Raw genomic sequence first — 26,620 nt, forward strand, 5'->3', positions numbered from 1 at the left:
GTCACTGGCCTACACACTATAATCCATAATGTCAAAGTGGAATTATGATTTTAGACATTTTAACCAATTAATAAAAAGTGAACAACTGAAATGTCTCAATAAGTATTTAACCCCTTTGTTATGGCAAGCCTAAATATGTTCAGGAGTAAAAATGTGCTAAACAAGTCACATAATAAGTTGCATGGACACATTCTGTGTGCAGTAATAGTGTTTAACATGATTTTGTTTGTTATGACTACCTCATCTATGTACCCCACACATACAATTATGTGAATTTCAATAACAGATTCAGCCACAAAGACCAGTTTTTCCCCCCCCCCAATCCCTCGCAAAGAAGGGTACCTATTGAAATAGCAGACATTGAATATCCCTTTGAGCATGGTGAAGTTATTAATTAAACTTATCAATACACCCAGTCAATACAAGGATACAGGCGTCCTTCCTAATTCAGTTGCCGGAGAGGAAGGACACCGCTCAGAGATTTCACCATGAGGTCAACAGTTACAGAGTTTAATGGCTGTGATAGGAGAAAACTGAGGATGGGTCATCAACATTGTAGTTACTCCACAATACTAACATAAATGACAGCATGAAAAGAAGGAGGCCTATACAGAATAAAACATATTCCAAAACATGCATCCTGTTTGCAATAAGGCATTAAAGTAAAAAGAAACATAATAGAGCTAAGTACAGGCAAAATCCTAGAGGAAAACCCAGTTTATTCTGCTTTCTAACAGACACTGGGAGATACATTCACCTTTCAGCAGGACAATAAGCAAAAACACAAGGCTAAATATACACTGGAGTTGCTTACCAAGATTACATTGAATCTTAAATCGGCTTGAAAATCTATGGCAAGACTTGAAAATGGCTATCTAGCAATGGCGAACAACCAATTTGACAGAGCTTGACGAATTAAAAAAATAGTAATGAGCAAATATTGTACAATTCAGGTGTCAGCTTGCTTCAGTTCTGCTGCCACCTAGCCGAACTTGGCTTGCCGAACCGAATGAGTGTGCTCACATACTTCATTGAAAAATGAGAAAAAAGCGGCAATAGTACTATTGGCCCATTTTGAGACGCCATAGCCAGTATACACCTCAAAATAGTCCGAATTAATCTAACATATCTCAAGAAATCTGTCATTAATATTGACGTTTTGACTCACAATTTTACATCTAACTAAGATATTTGGTGCATTATTTCTCCCCCCAAAAAATGTCATGAAAACTAGTCGTCTCTTGTTGAATGATAACAAAGACTTTATTAAATAACCCCTATTGTTGACCAATCACCGACGAGGGGGTGTAGACTTTAGAACTTCGGCTTTCCTCCATAAGAAATGTTGTGTCCCCAAAACAGCCGAAATAAAACCCCTCACCAAAGTCCAAAATGAAAGAAAAAAAACGTCACAAAACGTCATCAAAATAATATGTACAAACTCTTCTGAACTGTTTCGGCTGGGAAGCATGTGGACACCTTTAGAGACTTACCTAGAAAGACTCACAGCTGTAATCACTGCCAAAGCTGATTCTAACCTATACTGACATAGGGGTGTGAATACTCATGCAAATGAGATATTTCTGTATTTCATTTTTAATACATTTGCAACAATTTCAGAAAACATGTTTTCACTTTATCATTATGGGGTATTGTGTGTAGATGGGTGAAAAAAACAACTATTTAATCCATTTTGAATTCAGACTGTAACTTAATGCTTAATAAGTCAAGGGGTGTGAATACTTTCTGAAGGCACAATATATGCTTTCTTGACTCTCATCGTGGGCATATGGGGTCAACCACTGAGTTTGCATGTTACATAGAGAGCCTTTCCAGAAAATGGCATTAGTTGAGCTCTATCTTTTTAGTGACGCATGTAGATCATGACAAGCCCATGATGAGATGGATTTCAGATCAACATTAGACCATGACTAGGCAGACGATCATGTGGCTGTCTGTTGTTATGAGGACATTGTTGTGGTGTGATTTATCTGCCCTGTGGTTTCAGTTCATTTTAAATGACCATACTTACTGATTACTCCATGGCTCACCACATGCTGTTGACTGAGATTCTTTGAAATGCAGGGCTTGTGTTAATGATATTTGACAATATTGATTTGTTATTTATTTTACTTCTCTGACCCTGTCTTCTCTTTCTCTCTGAATCTCACTCTCATCCCTCCCTCCTCGTCTGGGCCTTGTTCAGATCTGAGATCAGACAGAGACTGCCAGTCAGCAGAGACAAGAAATGGCAAAGGCTACTTTCATTCACTCTGTCTCTCAGTTTTCAACCCACCCAAAATGAAGGGTAGAGTATTGAAAAGTGACAATAGAATTTATGATGAGTTAGACATCATTGTTCAGTGATGAATGTGCAACTGAATGTTTGTTCGTGAGACGTTTGTATTAAAGCCTTATGTGTGTGTGGAACACAAGGCTTTGTGATAAAAAAAGAACATTTCCTAAACTTGCCAAAGTAACTGAATGGCTGCTTTACACCTGTGATTTAGTTGAACAGCCAATCAGTGTTGCTTAGGGAGATAATGAAACTGCCCTGTGCTGACAGGATAGGTGTGGCTCTGGTATCAAAATGGAAGTCCCATCCTCCACTGCAATAATCTTTCATTTTCACCACTTCAGTCCAGTTGTTTTTGGTGGCAGAAAAATGAAAATTAGACCACCTAATTACGGCTAGAACTATATGAGGAAGACATTTGGACTCAATGTAACTCTCTTGACAGGCTATATGATATGTGCAATGCCAGGGAAACAACCAAACTTCGCTTATCGCTTTGTCATGTGCATATTAGCATTTTCATAGCCTGTCCTCAGCGTTGGATTTAAAGAGACTGAAAAGTATTTCATGACAGTATATTAATTTATCTACTCCCTGTGTGTGTTCTTTACTAAGTGATAAATAGGTGTGTTATAGAATTACTGGTACTATCATCCAAAGGGATATTAAATTGTCATTTCCAACAGTAGGAGGACATTTAGACAGCGATGTTGTGATGTGTGTGCGTGTGATGTACTGTTACTGTATGAGTCACAGTTGCATTGACGTCACAACATTACCTCTGATTAATCACATCTCCTGCCTTATTTGTGCTGTGCTTCATAACATTGAGATATACTTGATCCCTCACTGTTGTACAATACAAGTCATTAATAATATCACTGTAGAAATATGGTCTGCATCCCGAATATTAGGAAGGTGTTCTTTATGTTTTGTACACTCAGTGTATAGGGAATAGGGTGCCATTTGGGGCTGTTTTGGCACTATTTCATCTTGCGTTAATAACCTCTACTGGATCAGTGTCCCGAAATCAGGAAACTTGTTGCTCAATATGCAATATTTGACAAGAATGTCATTGTAAACAACAGCCGACTTTCTGGGACATAGACATGTCTTATATCGTCAGAAAGGTAAAATTATTGTTCATCTAAATGCAGTGTCCAATTTACAGTTGCTATTACAGTGAAAAAATACCATGCTATTGTTTGAGGATAGTGCACAACAGCAAAACACTTTTATCAAGACAACTGGCTTGATACATTCACCTCTGACGGTAAGTAATGAACTTACATTCAGTAATCTTGTTCTGATTTGTCATTCTGAGGGTCCCGGAGATAAAATGTAGCGTAGTTTTGTTTGTTAAAATCAATTTTTATATCCTAACACGTTCCATGTTGTTTACAGCATTTTGCATGAATTCCGACTCTTTCAACTTGCAACAAAACAATTTATGAAATCTAATTAGCAAAACTTTGTTTAACCCGGTCAAGTTCGGTTTCTGTGCAATCCTCAGATGCTCTAGAAGGCAACCAAACTTGTTTCGTCATTCTACATTGCATATTGGCTACACAACACTACAATTAGCCGATGAAGGTCAGCCATCATTACGCACAATGAGACGAGCAGTGTTCACTTGATTGTCAGTGTCTTGGTCCAATGAAAACCTATAATTTTGAAACATAGCTAGCTAGATAGCCAATGAGCTGGGCTTTACAGTAGTATGTGAATGCCCTTTGTACGACAAACAGCCATCATGCTAGAGCTGTGTGCAACAGTATTCATTCTCAAGGGGAAAGCAAACAGGACGCACAGTGGTTTACATTACGCAGCGTTTCGTTCTCTTTTACAAACTTTTCTCAAAACTGAAAAAGTAAAACATAGCCACTAAGAGTGTAAAAACTCCAAGTCCAAGTATACACATTTGGATGAGAGTATTGCAGAAATTGACCGGGACAGTGACATTGAACGAATGGATGAGGACTCTGAGTGAGCGCAGTTTTGATTCCAGCACGGAATACATTTTTGGAAGGAAAATATCCTAGATCCCTTTCCTTTCCCTTAAAATACGTTTTTGCTTCACATGCTAATGTAGTTGTTTAAATGGTTGCATACTCATTTGAGATATATTTTTTTATTTCAATATGTACAGTGGGGCAAAAAATATTTAGTCAGCCACCAATTGTGCAAGTTCTCCCACTTAAAAAGATGAGAGAGGCCTGTAATTTTCATCATAGGTACACTTCAACTATGACAGACAAAATGAGAAAAGAAAATCCATGAAAATCACTTTGTAGGATTTTTTATGAATTTATTTGCAAATTATGGTGGAAAATAAGTATTTGGTCACCTACAAACAAGCAAGATTTCTGGCTCTCACAGACCTGTGACTTCTTCTTTAAGAGGCTCCTCTGTCCTCCACTTGTTACCTGTATTAATGGCACCTGTTTGAACTTATTATTAGTATAAAAGACACCTGTCCACAACCTCAAACAGTCACACTCCAAACTCCACTATGGCCAAGACCAAAGAGCTGTCAAAGGACACCAGAAACAAAATTGTAGACCTGCACCAGGCTGGGAAGACTGAATCTGCAATAGGTAAGCAGCTTGGTTTGAAGAAATCAACTGTGGGAGCAATTATTAGGAAATGGAAGACATACAAGACCACTGATAATCTCCCTCGATCTGGGGCTCCACGCAAGATCTCACCCTGTGGGGTCAAAATGATCACAAGAACGGTGAGCAAAAATCCCAGAACCACACGGGGGGACCTAGTGAATGACCTGCAGAGAGCTGGGACCAAAGTAACAAAGCCTACCATCAGTAACACACTACGCCGCCAGGGACCCAAATCCTGCAGTGCCAGACGCGTCCCCCTGCTTAAGCCAGTACATGTCCAGGCCCGTCTGAAGTTTGCTAGAGAGCATTTGGATGATCCAGAAGAAGATTGGGAGAATGTCATATAGTCAGATGAAACCAAAATATAACTTTTTGGTAAAAACTCAACTCGTTCGTGTTTGGAGGACAAAGAATGCTGAGTTGCATCCAAAGAACACCATACCTACTGTGAAGCATGGGGTTGGAAACATCATTGGGGCTGTTTTTCTGCAAAGGGACCAGGACGACTGATCCGTGTAAAGGAAAGAATGAATGGGGCCATGTATCATGAGATTTTGAGTGAAAACCTCCTTCCATCAGCAAGGGCATTGAAGATGAAACGTGGCTGGGTCTTTCAGCATGACAATGATCCCAAATACACCGCCCGGGCAACTAAGGAGTGGCTTCGTAAGAAGCATTTCAAGGTGCTGGAAGTGGCCTAGCCAGTCTCCAGATCTCAACCCCATAGAAAATCTTTGGAGGGAGTTGAAAGTCCGTGTTGCCCAACAACAGCCCCAAAACATCACTGCTCTAGAGGAGATCTGCATGGAGGAATGGGCCAAAATACCAGCAACAGTGTGTGAAAACCTTGTGAAGACTTACAGAAAACGTTTGACCTCTGTCATTGCCAACAAAGGGTATATAACAAAATATTGAGATAAACTTTTGTTATTGACCAAATACTTATTTCCACCATAATTTGCAAATAAATTCTTTAAAAATCCTACAATGTGATTTTCTGGATTTTTTTTCTCATTTTGTCTGTCATAGTTGAAGTGTACCTATGATGAAAATACAGGCCTCTCTCATCTTTTTAAGTGGGAGAACTTGCACAATTGGTGGCTGACTAAATACTTATTTGCCCCACTGTATATACATAGACCTAAGGCATACAATGTATTAGCAAAGCCTACGTGTATGTTATGTTGGCCATGACATGCTGTGGCTGTGGTTTTTGAGTGTCTTATTTTTATTTTTTTACCCCCTTAGACCGCTGCGCCACTCGAGAGGCCCAAGGTTTTTGAGTGTCTTATTGCCTATTGGTCCACATATTTCATTATAGTGATTGTGTTCCCCATACTCTATATAATATATTTGTTTATATATATATATATGTGTTGTGTATTTGATTTATTGATGCAGGGCTCATCTGTAAAAGTATTGATGCAGGGCTTACCCCCTGCTAAAATAAAGGTTAAATAAAAATAAGTAAAAGTAAATGTGAGATCTAACTGAATAAAAAAAAATCCTCTATAGTGGTATAGACTCAGATGACCTCTGGGAGCCATCCCCAAAGAGACCACATTCAAGTCCTCCATCCCCCACTCATTCAAATGTAGGAACTGGTTCCTCCAGTCTGACCTCTGCTGCTGTCCCCCTCTTCCGCACCCACCCCGCCTGGCCAAAATACGTAACTGCAGACCTGAATGTGCCTCAGGGCAAAAAGAGCACAGCAGGGAGGCGTCGTTGTACAGTTCTTTGTGTCACAAGAAATCTCCCATCACCTGCACTATCTGTGCTGTTACCTTCTGCTTCACAGCAGACTGCTATGGGACTTGGCATCAGCAGCACAATCTTGTGTTGAGGACTGTGGGTGTTCTAAATACTCTAATTGTAATAGTGTGTAAATGTGTGGTTTCGTCACGTCTCCTCTTAGGACCTTTTATGTAGGAAAACTAATGATCCATCATGTATGACATTTCTGGGAGTATGTAAACTTACATTTTTTATTACCATAGCATTTTTGTATGTTTTCTGTAGTTATGTACTTGAAAATATGTCAATTGACCAATTCGGCCATTTGGGTACATTTTGGCAAACTCTTCGAGGGACATTTGGGAGACTTCATACTAAATATTATGTATCTCCCTCATTCTCGAATGTATCAGTATGAAACTGTGCACACACACTCTGGCCCTATTGTGGACAACATCTAAATTGTCCTTGAAACAGTCTTGATATGTTCGTCAAAAGAGAGATCAGGGTCCAGAGTAACACCGAGGTCCTTCACAGTTTTATTTGAGACGACTGTACAACCATCAAGATTAATTGTCAGATTCAACAGAAGATCTCTTTGTTTCTTGGGACCTAGAACAAGCATCTCTGTTTTGTCCGAGTTTAAAAGTAGAAAGTTTGCAGCCATCCACTTCCTTATGTCTGAAACACAGGCTTCTAGCGAGGGCAATTTTGGTGCTTCACCATGTTTCATTGAAATGTACAGCAGTGTGTCATCCGCATTGCAGTGAAAGTTAACATTATGTTTTCGAATGACAACCCCAAGAGGTAAAATATATAGTGAAAACAATAGTGGTCCTAAAACGGAACCTTGAGGAACACCGAAATTTACAATTGATTTGTCAGAGAACAAACCATTCACAGAGACAAACTGACATCTTTCCGACAGATAAGATCTAAACGAGGCCAGAACTTGTCCGTGTAGACCAATTTAGGTTTCCAATCTCTCCAAAAGAATGTGGTGATCGATGGTATCAAAAGCAGCACTAAGGTCTAAGAACACGAGGACAGATGCAGAGCCTTGGTCTGACACCATTAAAAGGTAATTTACCACGTTCACAAGTGCAGTCTCAGTGCTATGATGGGGTCTAAAACCAGACTGAAGCATTTCATATACATTGTTTGTCTTCAGGAAGGCAGTGAGATGCTGCGCAACAGCTTTTTCTAATATTTTTGAGAGGAATGGAAGATTTGATATAGGCCGATAGTTTTTTTAATGTTCTGGGTCATGGTTTGGCTTGTTCAAGAGAGGCTTTATTACTGCCACCTTTAGTGAGTTTGGTACACATCCGGTGGATAGAGAGCCGTTTATTATGTTCAACATAGGAGGACCAAGCACAGGAAGCAGCTCTTTCAGTAGTTTAGTTGCAATAGGGTCCAGTATGCAGCTTGAAGGTTTAGAGGCCATGATTATTTTCATCATTGTGTCAAGAGATATAGTACTAAAACACTTGAGTGTCTCTCTTGATCCTAGATCCTAGCAGAGTTGTGCAGACTCAGGACAACTGAGCTTTGGAGGAATACGCAGATTTAAAGAGGAGTCCGCAATTTGTTTTCTAATGATCATGATCTTTTCCTCAAAGAAGTTCATGAATTTATTACTGCTGAAGTGAAAGCCATCCTCTCTTGGGGAATGCTGCTTTTTAGTTAGCTTTGCGACAGTATCAAAAATACATTTCAGATTGTTCTTATTTTCCTCAATTAAATTGGATAAATAGGATGATCGAGCAGCAGTGCGGGCTCTTCGATACTGCATGGTACTGTCTTTCCAAGCTAGTCGGAAGACTTCCAGTTTGGTGTGGCGCCATTTCCGTTCCAATTTTCTGGAAGCTTGCTTCAGAGCTCGGGTTTTTTCTGTATACCAGGGAGCTAGTTTCTTATGACAAATGTTTTAATTGTTAGGGGTGCAACTGCATCTAGGGTATTGCGCAAGGTTAAATTAAGTTCCTCAGTTAGGTGGTTAACTGATTTTTGTCCTCTGACGTCCTTGGGTAGGCAGAGGGAGTCTGGAAGGGCATCAAGGAATCTTTGGGTTGTCTGAGAATGTATAGCACGACTTTTGATGCTCCTTGTTTGGGGTCTGAGCAGATTATTTGTTGCAATTGCAAACGTAATAAAATGGTGGTCCGATAGTCCAGGATTATGAGCAAAAACATTAAGATCCACAACATTTATTCCATGGGACAAAACTAGGTCCAGAGTATGACTGTGGCAGTGAGTAGGTCCGGAGACATGTTGGACCAAACCCACTGAGTCGATGATGGCTCCGAAAGCCTTTTGGAGTGGGTCTGTGGACTTTTCCATGTGAATATTAAAATCACCAAAAATTAGAATATTATCTGCTATGACTACAAGGTCCGATAGGAATTCAGGGAACTCAGTGAGGAACGCTGTATATGTCTCAGGAGGCCTGTACGCAGTAGCTATAAAAAGTGATTGAGTAGGCTGCATAGATTTCATGACTAGAAGCTCAAAAGACGAAAACGTCATTTTTCTTTTGTAAATTGAAATTTGCTATCGTAAATGTTAGCAACACCTCTGCCTTCGCGGGATGCACGGGGGATATGGTCACGAGTGTAACTAGGAGGTGAGGCCTCATTTAACACAGTAAATTCATCAGGCTTAAGCCATGTTTCAGTCAGGCCAAGCACATCAAGATTATGATAAGTGATTAGTTCATCGACTATAACAGCCTTTGAAGTGAGGGATCTAACATTAAGTCACCCTATTTTGAGATGTGAGGTATCACGGTCTCTTTCAATAATGGCAGGAATGGAGGAGGTCTTTATTCTAGTGAGATTGCTAAGGCGAACACCGCCATGTTTAGTTTTGCCCAACCTAGGTCGAGGCACAGACAGTCTCAATGGGGATAGTTGAGCTGACTACACTGACTGTGCTAGTGGCAGACTCCACTAAGCTGGCAGGCTGGCTAACAGCCTGCTGCCTGGCCTGCACCCGATTTCATTGTGGAGCTAGAGGAGTTAGAGCCCTGTCTCGTTGTTGTTAGTAATCAGGCCTACTCACAGACATTATTTAGAGTGTTTTATATATGCATATCCTAGTTTCTGGGCCTGAGTAGCAGGCCTGTTCTCACTGTTGTGACGTCAGCAAACTTGATGATTGAGTTGGAAACTTGCATGGCCACGCAGTCATGGGTGAACTGGGAGTACAGGAGGGGGCTGAGCACTCCCCTTTTGTGTGGCTCCCTGCATTGGGGATCAGCGTGCCGGAGGTGTTGTTGCCTACATTCTCCACCTGGGGTCGGCCTGTCAGGAAGTCCAGCACCTAGTTGCACAGGGGTGGGTTCAGACCCAGGGCCCTGAGCTTAGTGCCCTATAAGCTCATCATTGTGGTGTTGAAGGCTGAGCTGTAGTCATCTTATCCAGATGGGATAGGGCAGTGTGCACCATATACAGTGCCTTGCGAAAGTATTCGGCCCCCTTGAACTTTGCGACCTTTTGCCACATTTCAGGCTTCAAACATAAAGATATAAAACTGTATTTTTTTCATCCTTAAGTCTTCGCTAGGTAAAGCCTTGCCTTATCTCAGCTCACTGGTCACCATAGCAACACCGACCCGTAGCACGCGCTCCAGCAGGTATATTTCACTGTTCATCCCCAAAGCCAACACCTCTTTCCAGTTCTCTGCTGCCAACGAGCTGGAACAAATTGTAAAAATCACTGAAGCTGGGGACTTATATCTCCCTCTCTAACTTTAAGCATCCGTTGTGATAGCTGTGCCTGTACACAGCCCATCTGTAAATAGCACACCCAACTACGTCATCCCCATGTCATCACCAATTGTTTTTGCTCTTCTGCACCCCAGTATCTCTACTTGCACGTTCATCATCTGCACATCTATCAATCCAGTGTTAATGCTAAATTGTAATTATTTTGCCTCTATGGCCTATTTAAATCCTTACCTTCCTAATCTTACTACAGTTGCACACACTGTACATAGATTTTTCTATTGTGTTATTGACTGTATGTTTGTTTATCCCATGTGTAACTCTGTGTTGTTGTTTTTGTCACTCTGCTTTGCTTTATTTTGGCCAGGTCGCAGTTGTTCTCAACTGGCCTACCTGGTTAAATAAAGGTGAGATATATATATTTTTAAATACACTTAAAAAAAAAAATGTCAACTCTTGTATTGGTCAGCCTGTTGCGAACTTTGGTGTGTGTGTTCCCAACACGGACCAGTTGCGCTCTGAGGCGGCTAATGGTGGACTTCGCCAGACTGCCAAGAACCTTGCCCTCATCCAGGCCAACGTGGCGAGACACGGTAGTGATGACACCATAGGCCTTGTTGATATCTGCACCAGACAGGATGCTCTTGCCAGCATACTTGGGGTCCAACATGTACGCTGAGGCTTGTATGGGCTTCAGGCAGATGTCTTCATGCTTTTTCATGTATATCAGAACTGCAGTTTCCTCTGCTTGGATTAACAGTGAAGTGGGCAGGGCAGTACAGATTTCTTACATCTGCAAGCAGAGTCTGACTCTGAACATCAGACAGGATGGCATTGTCTCCCTCAATCCGTGCAATGACTACTGCTATAGGTTTCAGGCTGCATACCAGTCTCTCCCAAAATACATCATCCAGGATGATCCTCTTGATGGGGCTGTCCATATCGGCAGACTAAGATATGGCCAGTTCTTGGAGAGACTCCTTCCCCTCCAGGAGACTGTCAAACATGATGACAACACCACCCCAACGGGTGTTGCTGGGCAGCTTCAATGTGGTGAGCTTATTCTTCTCACTTTGCTTGGTGAGGTAGATTGCTGCTATAGCTTGATGACCCTTCACATACCTAAGCATTTTATTGGCTCTCTTGTAGAGTGTATCCATTGTTTTCAGTGCCATGATGTCCTTGAGTAGCAGATTCAATGCATGAGCAGCACAACCAATGGGTGTGATGTGAGGGTAGGACTCCTCCACTTTAGACCAAGCAGCACTTCATATTCACAGCATTGTCTGTCACCAGTGCAAATACCTTCTGTGGTCCAAGGTCATTGATGACTGCCTTCAGCTCATCTGCAATGTAGAGACCAGCGTGTCTGTTGTCACTTGTGTCTGTGCTCTTGTAGAATACTGGTTGAGGGGTGGAGATGATGTAGTTAATTATTTCTTGCCCACGGACATTTGACCATCCATCAGAGAGGATTGCAATACAGTCTGCTTTCTCTATGATTTGCTTTACCTTCACTTGAACTCTGTGTAACTCTGCATTCAGCAAATGAGTAGATGAAGCATGTCTGGTTGGAGGGGTGTATGCTGGGCGAAGAACATTCAGAAATCTCTTCCAATACACATTGTTTGTGAGCATCAGAGGTGAACCAGTTGCATACACAGCTCGAGCAAGACAGTCATCAGCATTTCTCTGACTATGTTCCTCCATTGAGTCAAAAAAACTTCTGATTCCAGGAGGACTATGAGCTGTTGCTATCGATAAGGCATCTGATTCATCATTTTCACCTCGAATAGAACTGAGGGAACTTTATGCACTTGGCCAGATGATTATGCATCTTCGTTGCATTCTTCACATATGATTTTTCACAGTATTTGCAAAAGTACGCAGCTTTTCCTTAAGAAAAAACGGCAGCGCGGCTGGAAGCCCGAGAGGCTGCCCCAAAAATGTATTGGGGGGGGCACACGGAGAGTGTGGCTAAGTCAGGTAGAAGACCTGAGCCAACTCCCCATGCTTACCGTGGAGAGAGAGGGACCGGGCAGGCACCGCGTTATGCCGTGAGGTGCACAGTGTCCCCGGTGCGTGTGCATAGCCCGGTGCAGTACATTGCAGCGCCTCGTATCGGCCGGGCTAGAGTGGGCATCGAGCCAGGTGCCATGAAGCCGGCTCAGCGCATCTGATCTCCAGTACATCTCCTTGGGCCGGTGTACATGGCACCAGCCTTACGCATGGTGTCCCCGGTTCGCCAGCACAGCCTAGTGCGGGCTATTCCACCTTGCCACACTGGCCTGCCTACGGGGAGCATTCAGCCAGGTAGGGTTGGGCAGGCTCGGGTCCCCAAGAGTTCCAGTGCGCCTTCAGGGTCCGGTGTATCCAGTGCCACCTCCACGCACCAGCCCTCCGGTGGCAGCCCCCCACACCAGGCTGTCTCTCCGTCTCCTCCCTACAGGTGCTCCCGCCTGTCCAGCGCTGCCAGAGCCTTCCTCCTGCCCAGCGCTGCCAGAGTCTCCCGTCTGTCCTGAGCTGCCAGAGTCTCCCGTCTGTCCTGAGCTGCCAGAGTCTCCTGTCTGTCCTGAGCTGCCAGAGCCGCCAGTCTGTCCTGAGCCGTCAGTCAGCCAGGAGCTGCCAGAGCCGTCAGTCAGCCAGGAGCTGCCAGAGCCGTCAGTCAGCCAGGAGCTGCCGGAATCGCCCTTCACTCCGGCGCTGCCGGAGTCTCCCGCCTGTCCGGTGCTGCCAGAATCTCCCGTCCATTCGGGACCCATTGATAGGGTCCCCAGTCCAAGGTCCGCACCTTTGGGGTGGGGGGGGAGGGGTACTGTCACGTTCTGATCTTAGTTCCTTTGTTTTGTCTTTTATTTTAGTATGGTCAGGGCGTGAGTTGGGTAGGTTGTCTATGTTAGTTTGTCTATGATTTTCTATTTCTGTGTTTGGCCTGGTATGGTTCTCAATCAGAGGCAGCTGTCAATCGTTGTCCCTGATTGAGAACCATATTTAGGTAGCCTGTCCTTGGCTCAGACGGTGTAGTAGTGTGGGCTTAATAGCATCTCATTAGTGTGCAAGATCTTGAGAAAAAGTCGTACTTGTGATGGAAGAGTGCATTGTGCATGCAGAGGGTTGCAATTCCATTGAATTGGGGATAGTTTAACCTTATGCATGATGTGTATCCCACAAAAAAGTTCACTGTTATAAGCTGCATTTTTTGATGAATTTAAGCAAAATTCCCCAAATTCCCAGGCTTAACTTCCCATTGAAAATGTCTTTACCGGAAATTTCTGACCCCTTTGCAACCCTAATCAAGTGTTGTTCACCAGCAGTGGAGTCAACAGGGGCTAGCATCCCTGTGGAACGATTTCAACAGATTGTGGAGTGAATTTCCTGAGAAATTGAGGCTGTTCTGAGAGCAAAAAAGGAGGGGTGCAACTCAATTTTAATGCTTGGTAACCTCAGTGTATGTTTACCTCAGTAAATGGAAATAAAAGCATAGGTTTATGTCCTTGAAACAGTTGCTTGAAATATATTCTATGTATCTCAACAACTTGAATTCTGTGTTTCGATTTCGTTTGTTGTCAAAATTTCACATTGCTTACAAGCTGATCGATTCAGCCTCTTTGAGATGTGTGTGTGTTATGTGTGTGTGTGAATTGATTTGAAGTGAAACCCAAAACAAAATGCAGATCTCCACCTTCAATTTACACAGGAAGTTAATCCCATATTTTACCCAGTGTAATTCTGAATCAGCATCTCTACAAGGTTGGCTGGACTCGATCAGAATGCAAGACAACAACAATGAGGCCCCCACTTTGTATGATTCCAATCATTCTATGAGAGACTCACTCTAACTGGGCATAGACGTCAATTTAACATCTATTCCACGTTGGTTCCATGTTGATTTTCTCATTGAAATGACGTGGAAACAACGTTGATTCAACCAGTGTGTGTCCAGTGGGTTGTAAGTACCTCACCATTTAAGAAGTCTCCTTTTGTCTGGTTACATTAAGACATGTCCACCAAGGATATCCATTTACCATACTTTGCTACATGTGATATTAATGAGGTTTGATGGTGGCTGTAGAAAGATAATGTGTGCTATGGATTCTGTCTCTGTGTAGAATTGTGACAACCAGTCAGTATTTTCACAATTGTGTGAGGCTTATAGGTCTGGTGGATGACTGTTTGTGGCCCCAGCAGATTGGCCCTTGACCTTTTTCATTACCTATTTCCCCCATCAACAGACCAGCCTGCCCAGAGAGTAACCTGAGCAGGGCTGTCCAGTGCTGCCCACAGAGTTACGTGCCCTTCTGCCCCATTAGAGACAAGTCTAACCATGTTAAGCCACCGTGTTTAACTCAGGTTAATTCCATATATTAACCCATCACTATGGCCAGTCTCCCACCACCCAACACTTCTTTGATTAGAGGGGAAAGGCTGGGAGTTCCAACGATGGCCGCCATTCTATTATCGATTAATCAATCAATCCTCATACAGTTTAGAATCATACCTCCTAATACAGTTTACTTTTCTTACCCTTAGACATGTGTCTCTCTTTTGAATAAATGACACACCTCAATATATCAAATACGGTTGATTTAGCTATGTATGTTACGTCAATATTCCCTCAAAACGCTGGTTGTGGGGTAACAGAGACATGTCGGCGGCCATTTTAGGCTACACCTTAGAACGAGGCCCTGATGCACGTCAGTAGAGAAACACTGCTGGGTTAGCTGCTATGGAAACACAATGACTGACCACTTTAATGTATTCCCAACGCTGCTTCTTGCCACTAAAAGCCAGAGCAGCAGCCCCTCAGTCTAAAAATAAAAGGATGATGTAGACCAGCGAGTTTGGACCAGTCCAGCTTTCCTCTGCTTCTCAACCAACCCAGACACAGCCCTTCTCAGGAGAGGCTCAGCACTGTCTACTCCCGGGGCTGGAACGACACTGGCATGCTGAAAAAGGTCTATTGACCCGAAACATTGTTTCTACTGAGAGATTCATTACGTTGTCTGGGGACTATTCAGGATTACCAATGGTTATCTTCTTTTTAAAATCGAAAATGTCTGCCAATATCTGCCAATCCTTGATCTTGGAGTGAACTATCACTTTAGAACCTTGGTTTGATCAGTACACAGTCACTTTGGGAATCCGCTTCTGGGCTCCCGAGTGACGCAGCGGTCTAAGGCACTGCATCTCAGTGCTAGAGATGTCACTATAGACCCTGGTTCAATTCCAGGCTGTATCACAACTGGCTATGATTGGGAGTCCCATAGGGCGGCGCCCAATTGGCCCAGTGTCGGGCCATCATTGTAAATAAGAATTGCTTTTTAACTGACTTGCCTAGAAGGTTAAATAAAGCTTTAAAAAAAACATTTTAAAACCATGGACCAGTCAGTCTGACTGTGTCCTGTCAAAAAGATTCTGTTCTTCAGCAAATCAATGACACTCCTCTTCTCCCACCCTTCCTATCCCCAACGGGTTGTACTGACTGCTCATATCTCCCTAATCGCCCTAAGGAAAGAAATTGTAAGCAGCTTTCTGCTATGCAGTTGTCCAGGGTGATGGATTGCAAAGCACCATTGGCGCGCAGGACATTCTAGGGACTTGGACAGAGTCCAGACAGAGAATTTGCTGTGTCAATAAACACTGTGCGGAATGTAGCGAGCTGGATGAGGCTATAGAAATCTTGTTCATAGCCTGTCTGGCAGGCAGGATGCATCTCTATCAATTCAGGACTGACCAAGTACTGCTGCTTGGTGATGATTTAGATAGTCTTCTTATTATACTAATACTTTCCGAAAGGCACTGCATGTATCTGACACGGCCTTTGATTCCTACTCACACACAGACCCAGTCAAATCAACCCGGATCAGATGAAAAGACAGGTGTGCACAGCCCTGGTCATCAGGCCATTGGATAGAGAGAGAGAGAGAGAGAGAGAGAGAGAGAGAGAGAGAGAGAGAGAGAGAGAGAGAGAGAGAGAGAGAGAGAACAGCACACACTGGGCTCTCTCTGTGAGATGTTCCACAACCTACATGTGTTGTTATATAAATAATAAACTCACTAGAAAGTCTCTGTGTCTGTGTGAAGGGGAGCCCTACTGCAGAGAGCTGGCAGACAGTAACTGTCTAAACTTCTTCAAGGGCCGCTGCCCTCCATGTAACTGCCAGCGGCAGTCAGCCAGCCGGTAACCAGGGGCTGCTATTGACCCTCCAGTGGGTGAGGGAAAGAGAGGTGTCAAACCCAGCAGAAGGTGAAAGATGACTGAGACCAGAACCGTGGCACTGCTGACAGTCATCCATGTGAGATTGAAAACCCCTGTAAGAAAGAGGCTTAGAGTGATACTGGTTACAAACAGATCTTTCTCCATCAGATTCATTACCTAATTAAATAAACAGCCTATTGCCAGTTAGCTAGTAGCCCTAATGCATCTGAAGCTGAGCTGAGAAGGAAATTGGTGTTAGTTTCTGTTTGCATTTGTGTATGTGTGTGTGCGTTTGTGTGTGTGTGTGACTGTGTTTGTGTGTGTGTTTGTGTGTGTGTGTGTTTGTTTGTGTGGCTGTAAAGGGAGGGTTAGGATGGAGCAGGTGCAGTGTGGAGGACTACTGCTGGCCCTGGTGTGTAATCAGAGCCTAGATGAATCATGTTGTTCATGAAAAAGGAGTTCAGGTGAATCCACAGCCAGTCCCAGTTAGTTAGCCTGGTCTCAAGAGGCACTGTGGAACCATGGAACCTTCACGGAGCTGGGAGTAGACAACATTAGGCTGCTGTAGTGACCTCAATAGATCAACCCAGATTAGACATGCCAAGGTAGCACTGGATACAAAGTGTACCTTTTCATATCAGCCACAACAAGGCAGGCACCAGGCAGCTGCCAGACTCTGCACTCAATGGCCTCAACATAGGAACCAAACAGATATAGCCTGTTCTCACACTGTCTAGTCTTCAGAGGTGTACATCACTCATGCTTTTCTCTATCTCCATAATGTTTAATTACTTTACAGTTTTCCAGGATAATGAATCATAAGCTGTTTAAGATCAGGCTGTGGCAGTGTCAATTCTTGCCACTGGCGAATAAGAGTCCTTAAGGATTTGAAAGCTGATAATGAATTGATTTATTAAACACTAATGTTTATTGTATACATTAGTAAACACTAATGTTGTTTGGCCTCTAATGTGTTGGTGGGTAAATTGAGTTAGCCCCAAGAGAAATGTGTTTTGTGTGTGTGTGTGTGTGTGTGTGTGTGTGTGTCCACGTGAAATTACTCTAAATTACATCATAGACTTTCTATGGCTCTGTAAGCCTCTACAAATCACTTTAACAAACCGTCCAGTTTTTAAAGATTTGTATAAAATAGGACCTAATTATTTACAGTGCGAGTAAAATAGTTTTCCTTGATGATATGGGCGTACCTCAACAACAGAATATTGTGGGTATATACGGGCCATTAAAAATATTCAGGAGAGTAGACTGCTGATTGGCCAGCTCCTCCTCTATGAGGAAATAACAAGAATGTTCTGTTGGAGATCAAAGTTCGAGGTGGGGTGTTTGAAGTGTTTTTTTTCTCTCCAATTAATGCTTTGGGCACAAATACACTAGACGACTAAAAGTATGTGGACACCTGCTCGACAAAGCTCTCATTCCAAAATCATGGGCATTAATATAGAGTTGGTTCTCCCTTTGCTGCTATAACAGCCTCCACTCTTCTGGGAAGCCTTTCCATAAGATGTTGGAACATTACTGCGGAGACTTGCTTCCATTCAGCCACAACAGCATTAGTGAGGTTGGTTACTGATGTTAGGCGACTAGGCCTGGCTCGCAGTTAGTGTTCCAATTCATCCTAAAGGTGTACGATGGGGTTGAGGTCAGGGCTCTGTGCAATCCAGTCAAGTTCTTCCACACCGATCTCGACAGACCATTTCTGTATGGACCTCACATTGTGCATGGGGTATTGTCATGCTGAAAAAGAAAAAGGGCCTTCCCCATACTTTTTCCACAAAATTGGAAGCACAGAATTGTCTAGAATGTCATTGTATGCTGTAGCATTAATATTTCCCTTCACTGGAACTAAGGGACCTAGCCCAAACCATTAAAAACAGCCCCAGACCATTATTCTTCCACCATTAAACTTTACAGTTGGCAGTATGCATTGGAGACAGGTAGCGTTCTCCTGGCATCTGCCAAACCCAGATGCTTGGACATGGAAAGCCATTGCATGAAGCTCCCGATGAGTTCTTGTGCTGAAGTTCTTGTGTATGAACATACACTACCGGTCAAAAGTTTTAGAACACCTACTCATTCAAGGGTTTTTCTTTATTTTTACTATTTTCTATAATGTAGAATAATAGTGAAGACATCAAAACTTTGAAATAACACATGGGATTATGTAGTAACCAAAAAACTGTTAAACAAATCTAAATATATTTTATATTTGAGATTCTTCAAGTAGCCTCCCTTTGCCACCTGGAATGCATTTCAATTAACAGGTGTGCCTTCTTAAAAGGGCGGCGGGGGGGTATTTGGTAAAAGACCAAGTCCATATTATGGCAAGAGCAGCTCAAATGAGCAAAGAGAAATGACAGTCCATCATTACTTTAAGACATGAAGGTCAGTCAATCAGGAACATTTCAAGAACTTCAAGTGCAGTCAAGTTATTTATCCCCATTATATTTGTCCTGAATTCTCCCAATTAAGTTGTTCCTCTGTTGGCTTCTCGCTGCGCCCTCCCACGGCTCAACGTAAATCAGATCAGTCAGATTCTGTAGAGTGGCCTCAGTTCTTCACCAGTAAATCATCAGTACTGCAAATATGCTTTTCAAAGGTGTATAATTGTAATTTGCCAGCTTACTCCATGGATTTGCAATAAGAGAAAACAAAGCAGTTATTTTCAGTTAGCCAAAATTAAATCTAATACTGTAAAATGTACGTAGTATATGCAGTAGACTACAGTTGGCAGATGCAGTCCGACAGGATTTAATATCAACGGCGATTGTTTTTTAAATGTATTGTCATTTTGGTGCAGTAAGCCTTTGCAGACAGTTAGTGAACAAACATCCTGGTGGAAAAGTGATGCCGTTGTTTGGTGCTACTATGCTGTGTTTTCACACTCAGCTGGTGTTTTGTGAGAGAATGTGCTGAGATGTCCTTCAGCAGCACACAGCACGATGTGTCTCAGAGCTGTGAAGAACATTAATATACTGACACACTGGAGACCGTTTTTCCTCAAAATATAACATTTTTAACACTTTCCATGTCTATTTTGTTGTTGTGGGTCAATGTTGATACCACTGAGGACTTTCTCCTGTAATGTGTATTTGTGCCATGCTTTAGTCCAGGCGCCTGCACCCCACTTTTTTTGACACAAACTCTCATAACAACAGAAGCCTCAGTGGCAGGCAGGCAGCCGAATCCCAGGTGGCACTTCCCTTACTGAAGGAATCGATCGTTTGCATTGAAATCAATTTAGGAGAGGGCCTGAGAGGTGCTGCAGACAAAGGGGAGGCTGGGGGAGCCAGTGTGGACTGGAGCGAGAGGGAGGGGGAGGAAGGGGGAGAGAGGGATGTGGGTTCCTCCCCTGGCTCTGCAGGGGAGCTGTGGACTGGAGCCGGCCTCTCAGCCAGAGTGGAGCGGCCCAGTGCTGTAGGTCCTGAATTATTAAACACAACATATTGCAGCTGAGCAGCGGGGTAAAGCCATGTCGGATGTGTCTACTTTTCAACTGGGCCGCTGCTCTGAGGCTCTGTGAAGGACATAGGGGGGTGTTTTGGGAGGAAGCAGAGGACAGAGGGGGGTGATTTGGGAGGAAAGGGAGAGGTCCGAGTGGTTTTGCAGGGGGAGGCTGAAGCCCCTCAGAGGTCTTATTGTATAAGCGCCTGTTAATTAAGAAGAAAAGATCCGGGAGCCAAGGGCTTTGTTTAAACCAGCTGCTGCTGCACCAAGGATTTAGTTATGTTTATCAACATGAGACAATTAGCTAACGGACCAAGATAAAGTACTAAACCATTGCTAACCTCTCTCAACAACACTGTTCTCAACTTCACTCTTACAGTATGTACAGTACATGCAGACACACACTAGACACACACACACACACATGCACACACACACCCTGCAGTGATCTGCCAGTGATTTCTAGAGCATCCCATTTCCACGAAGGTTTGAAAGTCTGCCCCTGAAGAAGATGATAGTCTGTTTCCCCTTCTTATTATTTCAAAGGACAGGTAACGCACTGAGTTTTCCTGGGATCAGAATTGCACTCACGGTGGTGAGGCTTGTTGCATTCTGAGTGGCATAACTCTAATATCCAGTCTCCTTTGAACGTTTTCTCTTAATCACTAAGAGGACTGGCTTCAAATTCCTTGATTTTCCATAGTTAATCAATAGCAACCTATGGACCGTTTAAACTAGATTAAAGTTATGTACACTGTATCTCATCAGTGAGATAGGACTATACTATAGTAATCAGCCTCAGAGCATCATCATTAGTCTGAGTGATGGAACAACCATGCTAGCTAACAGTCTCTGCATGGCAAAGTGAAGGAATTCATGGAAGCAGTGCTCGTGTTCTCCCGTGTAATATTACTGGCACAGAGGCTTTTGCCAAGCAGATTCTTTTATTTTAATGGTTAACACTGCATCCATCTAATATAAGAGATGCTATATGATTGCAGGTGACCCTCCCCAATTCATCGCAAGATCATTGACTACACCCGGAATCTGGGTCTCGCCCCTAAGAAGAGGGAGGAGGGAACATAATTACATTTCTCGTTAGCCGCAAATGATTCCTGCGAGTCTGTCAGAGCTATTTGTCATAGCAGGGTGAATGATGGGTTTTTTAATGAAGAGGAGTGGAGTTGGGGTTTAAAGGGGCGTGAATCACAGTTCATGGCGAGGTGTTATGCTTCTCCCCTGGGACAAGGCTGACAGCAATTTATTTTGTTCTAGTAGATTTTGTATTGATCCTCTGAAGGGATTTAGCCAGAATCTGGGTTTCATTTAAAGTACTAGGACCGGGTTCCAAACCAGAAACACTCTCTAGAAAGCAGAGCACTGTCAATTTTTATTTTATTTTATTTTTTATTTATTGAACCTTTATTTAATTAGGCAAGTCAGTTAAGAACAAATTCTATTTACAATGACGGCCTACACCGGCCAAACCCTTACCCGGATGACGCTGGGCCAATTGTGCGGCGCCATATGGGACTCCCAATCACGGCCTGTTGTGATACAGCCTGGAATCGAACCGAGGATCTGTAGTGACGCCTATAGCACTGAGATGTTCCTTAGATCCTGTGGTTGGGCCACTTGGGAGCCCAACCAGCTCCTAATAGGAGGAGCATGGTTATCTTTCCTCCAAGAAAGAAAGAGGATAGCTACACACTATATTGCTCAGATACAATACATTTGACAGCAAGCTACCTTTATGAGGGCATCTTTCTACCAAGCTACTTCCTTTCAGCTCTACAGCTCCTCTCCCTGCTTTAATGTCTTGAAGTAAGAGGTGGGGACTGATGTGAGATCAGTTGCTGTAGTGTAGTGTAGCATCTTGCGACCCTGGGCTCAGCAGTGCCACTCCTGCCAACTAAACGACCCTGCTTTGCTTTGGCGTTCACCCAGTCCTTATATAACAGGCTCAGCATTAGGACATTACTGCTGTAGTTAAAACCCTGCCAAGTTCATTAGTATCTCTACCTCAGATAATTTAGGATCTTTGCAGGTGTTTAGGGTCCCAAATCAATTTCTTAGCGAAGGTAGTCATTTCAGTACTAAAATGAGACTCGATATGCAGTAATATATCTGAAAAAGCTGACTGATTCTTGAGTATGCGCTGTGTGTGTGTGTGGGTGTGTGTGTGGTATATCACCAGATTTCTGGTTATGGCACATTACTGTATGTGTGTCTGACATGTTGAGAAATGAGGTAGAAAAATGAGATGTGTTTAGTTGCCACTGAGAGCTCCGCTGCGATTTGTCTTACTTATGGAAATACCTAGTCTCACTTTTATGATCAGTGATGAAGATAGAGAGAGAGGAGAAGGCTGTCTGTGAGTTAGAGAGGGGACAGTTGATGCTGAGGAGACGGAGAAGAAAGGGACATTAAGGTGAGGAGTCACAGTCCAATTAAACTTAGCCCTGTGAAAATAGTGTTGTTACAAGATTCATAGAACAGAACAAAAGAGCAAATGAGATGCAAAACCCTGTATACAGTACTGTTTTCCACAGAATATTATATACTGTATTGTGTGTAAGAGTAGTTCATCAGATGTGAATATGTCAATTGTCAAGCCAACAACGGAAGCATCCTATATCTTCAATAACAACATCTTCATCTGTGTCTGTATACTATCTATGTTCTCCCCAGCTAAAGTGCTGCTTGTCAGGCATGTTTGGCTCCCTGATAAATGTGTGGTATCAGCCGAGTGCTGAGTGCTCCTCCATGCGCCTCCTTTCATAAATCACAAAGAGATCTTCTTCACCAAAGCTTTGTAGCACTGCCGTCTCTCTTTGTTTTGACACGGAACGGGTACATTTTCAGACACGCCAATCGCCTCTGAAAGCAAAGCTGGGTAAACTAATCACTAGCATTAATACCAACAACAGAGATCTATCTACCTTGTGTTTTCATGAGTCTGTCAAGTGAGACTTTTTTTTGCCTTTTATCCAGCTCAAGTTTTTGCTTATACTTCGCAATAAATACTGAGGTATTTTTCTTTGACTCCTTGGCTGGATAAAAGGCTACACTTATTAGCGTCATTCAATACTTTTTCGCCCCATCACCCAACACACTAGCCCCATCCCTCCCTCTCCTCCCCTCCCTCACCCGTGGTCATTGCTCTGGAATCTAGACAGTCACATTTCCAGGCTTACCCTGGTCCCTGACCCATTTCACCAGCATGGAAGCGACTCTTGTCTCTGTATCCCTGTTGCCCCTCCTCATTACCCCACACAGTGTGTTCTCTGTGGAAATGAATGCATGGATTAATGATCCCACTTTGTGCTGAAACAAATATACCATTGCTTTTGTTATAGGCTAACTGCTGTGCTGGTTAGTGCCCAGGCTAATGATAAGCATCACTGTAGTGACCTGCTGTATTGCTTGTCTTGTTCTGGGTTCTGTATCTGCACTCACTCTGAATGAGTGCATTTATGTATGTGGCTGCATGGTTCAGTGCCAATAGTAGTGAGTCTGTCTGTTAGTGTGGGTGCTGTGCTTGCAGGGCAGACTAACATTCTGGGCACTATGTAGGGAATAGGGTGCCATTTGGGATGCATCCCTGGTCTGGGAGAAGAGAGTGCGGAGCTTTGGCAGCCCTTGGCAGGCTGTGTTGGCTGGCGTCCTGGTGCCTTGATCCAGCCTCCAGACGGCTTGGGAAGAGAACAACCTAAGGGCTCCCTGTACAGGACTGGATGCTGACAGTACGGCCAGCAGATCCACTCATCCTGCTTCACGCTGTACTACTGCCGCAGCTAGCAGACCAGCTGTCACCAGGAGTGAGCCTGTTTGTTCCTCTCTCTCACTTGACTGTTGGACTGTCAGACTGTCCTGCAGATCCCTTTTTTGTTTGTGTTATTTGCATCGACCTGGCCTACGGTGTTGACTGAGGGGATAAGAGGAAGTTGGTAGTTCTAATATGGTGCCAGTCTGCCAGAGCATCTTAGCATCACGCGTCATGGGTCTGTCTGTCACCATGGTCCCCTACGCCACAGACCCTTTTTAAGCCTTTTAAGACCTAGACCAGAGAGGTCACACCATAGCCTCCATGGCAGCCATTGATTGGTGGATCAAAGATAGAGAGACTGAGATAAAAGCCCTGTTGAAACTCTCCTCCAGCTCAGCTCGCACTCAGATTGCCCGTCTCCATGGTGATCTGCCTAGCGACAGGGCGCCCCGTGGGACTGTTACCGCCCTGAAAATGAATGCATCACATAGGAAACTTAAAAGCCCCCAGCTTCACAAGGACGGAATGAACAGAAACGGATGGAGAGAATATGGAGGATTTGGGCCAGAATCAGATGAATCAAGCTTGTTATTATAACCATTAAGTGCCTGATGAGTCAAATGCTACAAATGTATAAGATGCTTTGATGGATAATCTTCTGTTCCATTCTCAACTCTAACAATCCATTATTGAGGAGAAATCAAATGGAACGTGTTAACAGATCTTTATCCTCTATGCCTTTCAAACCTTCCCTGTGTAGGATTATAGCTGTTTAAAAATCCATACCATTTTTGCTCAGAGATTATTACAGTATAGTGCTAATCTCGGAATAATTCTCCTCAAATTCAAGCTACACTTTAAAAGGTGTGCTGATAAAATGAATTATGTACAAACATAATGGGTTATCAGTGTTTTGATCTTTGATTCTGAAAAATCCTAAACTATTTACATAACAAAAATAATTTCTGTGTGTGTGTGTGTGTGTGTGTGTGTGTGTGTGTCCGTGTGTACGTGTGTTTGTCTGTGTTTGAAATAGCAATATTTACACGGATGTTGCTGTTATCATTACTTTTGCTGTTAGAATCCTTTGTATTTTGTTCCTCAGGCATTCATTTATTCTCTCCCTCTCTCCCTCTCTCTCTTTCTCTCTCTCTTCTCTCTAGCTGTTTCGTTCATGAGACACAGCGCGTCAGCATTTGGATTTGCAGTGAGTTCCATTTATACTTATTAATTAGTCATAAAGTCATGGTGTTAATTTATTAACTCTGGTGGGGATCAGATGCAAGTTGTCTGCCATTGTTTCCTTGGTAACAGCACATCAGAACACTGTGTGATAACAGAAATATCCCCACAGATACTGTGGGAAGCTCTAGGATGCTATAAAAGAAGCTATCATGTCATGTCAGGTAAACGAGAACAGGTTACTAGAGAGAGTCTGCATATTAGACATGGATGATAATGGATGATAATGAGGAGCTGGATGATGGAGGATAATGAGGCGCTGTTAAGGCCATGTCTATAGAGGGGTCATAATAGTTTGGTTCGGACACTCCGGACAATTTTGTGAGAAGACCGATTTTCTGCTTGTCTCATGGTCTGACATACACCACAGGTGTGGAAGTGCGACATCGGCGGATGGGTTTATTTGAGGCAGATATCTCTATTTTAAATTGACAGATTTTAATGGGGATTTGTATCCTACTGTCCAGTAACCAGCCTAGTCTATTAGTAGAGCATATGGAGTAGGGGGGAATGGGAGGTGGGACTAGAGTTGAGTGTTTTCCTGAATGTACTAAATACTTTGTTATTTGATGTATCCTCACTGGAGGCCTAATCGCAGGTTGTCTGTCTTTGCAGTTTGACGCCACGTTGGACGTGCTATCTTCAATTATCGTGCTGTGGCGCTATAGCAATGCCGCAGCTGTCCACTCCGCCCATAGGGAGTACATGTGAGTGAAACGGGCGCAACATTCATATTCATCTCATTGAACATACAGGTTGCATGGTGTTCCCTATTAGAACATTCCATGTACACCACCGTAGCAACAGTTCTCCCTCCTCTAGTAGCCTACTGGGTTATTATCTTCAGAAACCTGCCTTGTACTTTGCCTTTGGCTCGACTCTATATCAGTGTGTCTCATACATTACATTATTGAGCTGTTGAGACATTAAATGTATTTCTAGTCCAGGCAGCCACATCCAGGCACAGTATATCTCTCCCAGTGTACAATGATACAGGACATCTTCCACAGTAATACAGGGGTTCGTCCCAGTCTACATCTTGTTCCTGGTTGACGGCCTTGTTCTGGCATGTCACAGCTACTTCCTCAGCACTGCAGGCGCTACAATGATAAAGGACAATGGCGCCCATCTACCATCCATCTTATGCCCGCCTGCTGTAAGGGGGGATGGAGGTGGAGGGAGGGAGGGATGGATGGAGACATTCTCATTCCTCCTTTGCGGAAGTGTCAAAATGAGAGATAAATGGGGAAGAAATGGCAGAGGAAGCAAACATCTTTCTCTGGCGCCAAAGTACTGAGCTGTGAAGCTGCTGCTGTAACCATAGCCAGGAACCCAGAGAACAGACGCGTTTCACTTTTATTTAATTGGAACAGATCTCCTCTGCCTCTCTATGCCTGATTACACCTGTGTTAAAGTAGAATTCACAATCAGTTATGGCTCCCTGGAGAACCAATACATCTATTTAAGTGTACCACGGTGAGGTGCAGCAAAAAATAAATTAAAATGAACTTAAAAATATGTTTTTGTGAATATTTTTTGCTTCCAATTTTACTGGAGGATGACAATGGAA

The 26,620-nt window shown here is 43.3% G+C and overlaps 1 protein-coding gene across 2 annotated transcripts in view; it reads left to right on the forward strand.

The window, feature by feature from the left end:
- Nucleotides 1-26,620, forward strand: part of LOC112246703 (transmembrane protein 163-like) — an 82,452-nt gene that overhangs the window by 42,273 nt on the left and 13,559 nt on the right. For both annotated transcript variants that reach the window (XM_024415192.2, XM_024415193.2), the window contains exons 3-4: nucleotides 24,972-25,015; nucleotides 25,666-25,757. In XM_024415192.2, the coding sequence (XP_024270960.1) occupies nucleotides 24,972-25,015; nucleotides 25,666-25,757 (136 nt within the window). The remainder of the gene's footprint in view (nucleotides 1-24,971; nucleotides 25,016-25,665; nucleotides 25,758-26,620) is intronic.

Source organism: Oncorhynchus tshawytscha, linkage group LG03 (assembly GCF_018296145.1).
Source record: "Oncorhynchus tshawytscha isolate Ot180627B linkage group LG03, Otsh_v2.0, whole genome shotgun sequence".
Taxonomy (NCBI): Eukaryota; Metazoa; Chordata; class Actinopteri; order Salmoniformes; family Salmonidae; genus Oncorhynchus; species Oncorhynchus tshawytscha.